The 5,427-nt window shown below is 61.7% G+C and overlaps 1 protein-coding gene across 1 annotated transcript in view; it reads right to left on the reverse strand.

The window, feature by feature from the left end:
- The window catches only part of CACNA1I (calcium channel, voltage-dependent, T type, alpha 1I subunit), a 35,876-nt gene extending 35,472 nt beyond the window's left edge, over positions 1-404 (reverse strand). Inside the window, exons 1-2 of the mRNA XM_014543828.1 lie at positions 331-404; positions 84-222 (exon numbers count right to left, since the gene is read on the reverse strand). Coding sequence (XP_014399314.1) covers positions 84-222; positions 331-404 — 213 coding nt within the window. The remainder of the gene's footprint in view (positions 1-83; positions 223-330) is intronic.
- Between the last annotated feature and the right edge of the window lie 5,023 nt (positions 405-5,427).

Raw genomic sequence — 5,427 nt, forward strand, 5'->3', positions numbered from 1 at the left:
GGTGGCAAGGCCTGGCCCTGCCGCCCCGGCTGCGTGGCCTGGAAGGTCAGTGTCCCCGCTGGTGCTCCATCTCCCCGTTACACCGTGGCCTTGAAGACCTTGCAGTTCTGCTGCCCGGATCCTGCGGGGTCCACTGAGATGGTGGGACCCCTCCGGGCTGACCTTCCACAAGTTTGGAAATGGTGCTGTAGCTGCACATCGAGGGGGGCAGTACAAGACCCACTGACAAAGGGAGACATTGAGGCTCAGAAGCTGGTCAGAGCGAACAGTGGAAGGCAGCGCGTTTTGCAGACGAGGAAGCAGGTTCAGAGAAGGCCCGTTTCTGCTCACCGTGGAGCCGGGCTGCTCCCGCCCGAGCCACAGGCCAGGGAAGGACCATGGGACAGGCCTAACCGCGCGCTCATGCCGGGCCGGACACCCAGCACAAGTACGGATGCCGCGGGCAACCTGGGAGGCCACGGAGGCGGCTCCGTTCCACAGGCGAGGAGAGGAGGCGAGGAGGCTCCGAGCAGTGATGGGACTTGCTCAGCATCACCCAGCCAGGCTGTGGCCGAGCCGGGCCCTGCACCAAGTCGGACTCCCAATGGCTCTCCTGTGACACACAGACCCCACCCGACTCATCCACTCCCTCATCCACGCATCCCTCCTGCACAAGTGCACGCATTCCACAGGCCCGCGAGCCGCCCAGGTGCTGGCGTGAGCTACCCCGGTGGCCCGTGGAGTGAGTTGGGACGTTCTTCCTGCCCCTGGGAAATGCGGGTTCAGGTGGCATAGCCCCCCGACACGTAAGTTAACTAACAAACCAGCCAGCAGGGGCTAAAGGCAGGAGCGGTGAGGGTGGTTTGGGGAGCGGTGATCCTGGAATCAGGAGCAGCTTCCTGGAGGGAGGGACACCTCAGCTGAGGCCTCAGAGCTGAGAGGAGCGGGTGGAGGGACAAGAGAAGGCGTCCAGGCCAAAGGACCAGTCAGAGTCAGGGCGGGAGGGTGCGGGGCTGCCAGCCATCAGCACCGCCGCCCCAGCCCAGCCCCTCTACCTGACAACTAGACACCTAAGAGGCCTGACTCTAATTCCATTTGGGTTAAAAGGAGAAGGAAAAAAAGAAAAACCAACCGTCCGCTTCCCGCCTGGTGCCTGGGAAATAGAATAAAACTGCCAGCTCCGCTCTAGCCCAGATGAAAGGAGAAAACCCGGCTTCCGCTGTAATTACATCTGACTCACAAAATGGTCCCGAAAGGGGAGTGGGGCCCCGCGAGGGGGCCCCTCGGTGGGGAGGGCTGGGGCCCGGCATCAGGGCTAAGTCGGGGCCCAGATGCTGCTCGGAGCCACCAATTTCCCCGCAGGCCAAACGACACTCGACATGCGGGAGATGAAAAATGTGGACGCTGACAGCCCATAATTGCACATCGCCCCGCTCCGAGCCCCACGCGCTGCACGCGCGCTCCGCCCGCAATTGATGGCAGAACCGCCGCTCCCGGAAAGGTCACCCGCTCGCTCCCCGACTCCCACGCGCTCCGCCCGCAATTGATGGCAGAGCCGCCGCTCCCGGAAAGGTCACCCGCTCGCTCCCGGAAAGGTCACCCGCTCGCTCCCCGACTCCCTGGCAACAGCTGTTTCTCCAGTCAAGTGCACACCTGTTAATCTTTTCCTAATGCACCATCCATCACTACCGCAAGCCTTTCTCTGGGAGAGAGACAGTGAGCGGGAGAGACAGACAGACCGACAGACGAACGTAGACACAGTGAGACCAATTGGGGTGAGTGAAGAGAAATGGGGGCAGCCATGAGAGAGATGGGTAGAGAGAGACGGACAGACAGACAAACATAGGCATGGAGAGTGAGAGGCAAAGGCAGGGTGTGGAGAGACAAGACAGAAAACACAGATCAACACATAATGGACCAGGATCATGATACCATGGGAGTCAGCGAGAGAGCAGGAGGGCAGACAGACAGACAGACAGAGGCTGTGGAGAAGTGGCAGAGATGGTACAGACCCACCCAGTGGAAGAAGAGATGCCAAAGGGCAGAAAAGCCAGGTTAGGCCAGAGGCAGGAGGGTAGAGGGCAGGAGAGGGGCAGGGGCAGGGCCAGCTCACCCCTGCCAGTGCCAGGCGTGGGAGGCACCAGGCGGCCCCACCTCTGGCCATTCCTGCAGAGGCAGATAAAGGACCAGCTGGGCAGGGGTCTAAACTGCCCCCAGGAACCCTGGGGCCCAGGCGTCCCCGTGATAGTAACGGCAGCTGGTATTAACGTTCCCACACGCCAGGCGGTGCTAAGCACTGTCCATGAATTACCTCATCTCAGCCTCAAGCATTACCCTGTGGTGTCCCCATTTTACAGACAGGAAACCTGAGGCTCAGAGAGGAGAGGTGACGGCCCAGGGCCATGGCCGGCCAGTGGTGGCATCGGATCTCAAACCCAGGTCTCCTCCCTGGGCCCAAACCCCTTCACCTGCCCCACTTTCCTGGCTGGAGGGTCCAGTTCAGCGCAGGCATGTCACCGCCCTGCTTACAAGCCTTCCATGGTTCCCCACCGCCGTAGGGATAAAGCCAGCCTCAAAGCCCTCCATGGGTGGACAGCTCCCCGCCTCCTGGGCTGGCTGCCCACCCCGTGTGCACATCCTCCTGAGGACTCTGAGCCCTTCGGGTGGAGCCTGTGCCTCTGGTCCCTGCTCCTGTCCCTCCTCTGCCTCACTGATGGACCCTAGTCACCCTTCAGGACCCATCTCCAGTATCACTGACTCTGAGAAGCCTTCCCTGACTGCAGCCCATGGTGGTGCCTCCCTCCCTCAAGCCACCACAGAGCTGGACTGTTGGGCACTAAGCCACCCCATCCTCATCTTCCCAGGGTCACCCCAGACCTGGGTCGGCAGTGACTTGGGGGCTGCTGAAGGGAGAATAGAGCCTGCTTTGACCCACCCGCTGAGCTGGAGGCCTCGAATGCAGTCCCCGGGGAGCTGGGGCCAGGGGACATCCCCCGCCTGGGTCACCCCTGCCCAGGAGGCTCCCTGTACGCCTGTCCTGCTGCCCATTCAGCCCCACCCTCTGTTTTCTGTTGTCCAGCTTGGCGACCATCCTCCAACTCCAGGACAGTGGAGCCCAGCTCCGGAGGGGTCGCTGGCCTAGACAGGTGACTGCCGAGAGCGGGAGAAGTGGGTGTCTCCCCATCCCACCTCCTGTCCCCTTAGTGGAACCTCCAATTCAACCTCAGAACCCCAGCGCCAGCTCTGACAGCTGCTCACCGCCACCTGGGCAAGCCATCCCCACTCTCTGAGCCTCAGTTTCCCCGTCTGCCCAGTGGGGATAAGACGCCCACTCTGCCTACCGCCCAGGGCGGCCATGAGGGTCACCCCGGGAAGAGATGTGACCAATCCTGACAACAGGTGACGATGGCGGCTCCGGTGCCCAAGCTGACCTCACCCACATGCTTGTCACTCAGCCTCAGTTAAGGACAGTCTGGGCCCACCCTCCCCGCAGGATGTAGGGGGAGGGAAGGGTAGATGTCGGCACCATCTGACCACCTCGTGGGCAGGGCAGCCATGAGGGTCACCCCGGGAAGAGATGTGACCAATCCTGACAGCAGGTGACGATGGAGGCTCCGGTGCCCAAGCTGACCTCACCCACATGCTTGTCACTCAGCCTCAGTTAAGGACAGTCTGGGCCCACCCTCCCCGCAGGATGTAGGGGGAGGGAAGGGTAGATGTCGGCACCATCTGACCACCTCGTGGGTCACAAGAGACCCCAGCCCGGCTGACACGCCTTCACCTCTCTCCCAGGCCGGTCCCTGAAAGGAACATCCTCCTGAGGACTCTGCAGCCTCGAGGAACCTGGGGATGCTCCCTCGTGATTTGGGCAGCAGTGGCCACCTGACGGCCACGGGGACCTGTGATCTCACCTCTCATTTGAGTACCGTGACCCGAGCGGCGGCAGCCCCCCACTTTACAGATGGAGTAGGGCAGGAGTGCCCGGGCTCTGTGCCCCCTCACCACCTGCCTCCGTGGTGGCCACACCAAGGTCCCTGCCAGCAGAGTGGGCAGCCGCAGCGTGGCGGGGCCCCTAGGACGCCTCCCCTCAAGGTCATAGCCCTGCAGGAGAGGGGCTGTGCTCACCTGCCTTCTCCCCTTCTCTCCCTGCTCCTTCCGGCCCTGGGCCACCTCTCTCTGCAGGCGCCTCTCAGACAGGGCAGCTCAAAATAAACACAGGGCGGGCCGCTTCCCACTGAGCAATGTCTGGGAGTCGGGGAAGAGGGAGCAAAAATACCCCCGCGCGGAGCTCTGCCGAACAATGGCTGCCACTCGGAGCTGCTTTAAAAAGAGCATTTTAAAAATTCTCCCTCCCCCTCACTGTTCCTTTCATTGATTTTTGAGGTTCCAGGCAGCAGAGGGTAAAGTCACCCTGAAAGTGGTGGTGTAAGGCTCCAAGAAAAGATTCAGAAACAATTCGCAAGCACCTACTATGTGCCAGGCTTCCTAACGCAACTCACCCTCCCAGCCACTCTATGAGGAGGTTGTGAGGACTCAGTGCACCACGCAGGCTCTGGGCCTGCCGTGTAGTAGGTGCTCAGTTAATGGGAGCTGATCCCTATGAGGGAAAGAGGAGAAACCGAGGCAGACCCTATGGAGGGGCAGGTGACTTGCCGGTGAGAACAGCTTCTCCCGGCCTGAGGGGGGGCCCATGGGGCGCTAGGAAGAAGAGGCTCCACCACATCCGAGGCTAGAAAGCTTGCTCAGGCAGGATATGGCGGAGGCGGAGGTTTGGGCAGGGACCCTGGCCTGGCCTGAGGCTGGAGCCCAACAGGTAGAGGGAGAGATTGAACCCAGAGCACAGAGCGGCCCCCGCTGCTGTGTTGCCCTGGAGGGGACCACTGAGAACACAGGGACCAGTATTATCCTGGCAAACGGGCCTCTGAAGAACAACCCTGACGGTAGCATCCGCCAACTTCCATGGTGTAAACACTTCCTCCAAGGCCCATTTCAAGCTCCCAGCTGTTTCTAACAACAGCCTTGCAAAATTCCTGCGTGAGAAAATTGCTCCTGCCAGCCGGTTCCAGCAAGCCACTGGGGGACAGTGCCCAGGTTCGGTGACAGGCCCCCTGGGTGCCGCCCCACTGGCACCAGCACCCACAGCTCCTGTTCCCTGTGGGGCCTCCCCCAGAAATGCTGGCCTCCCGCAGGCCTGAGCCGGGCAAAGGCCACAAGGCTGGACCCCAGGCCAGGGGTCGGCTGCCTTCTCCCCAGCTCTCCCCTGCAGAGCCTTCCCCGGCCTCCCGAGACCTTTGTAATTAAGCCAGATCGGCTGGCAACCCAGCAGCTCTGCACAGTGTCACGGCAGCCCCGGGGGCCGCATTGAAGTAAATGGAATGGGTCCTGCGCTTGGCAAACTAATGAAGAGGGAAATGAGAGTGTGGCCCACCGCGGGGCGCTGCGGGCGGG

The sequence above is a fragment of the Myotis brandtii genome, unplaced genomic scaffold (genome assembly GCF_000412655.1).
Source record: "Myotis brandtii unplaced genomic scaffold, ASM41265v1 scaffold339, whole genome shotgun sequence".
Taxonomy (NCBI): domain Eukaryota; kingdom Metazoa; phylum Chordata; class Mammalia; order Chiroptera; family Vespertilionidae; genus Myotis; species Myotis brandtii.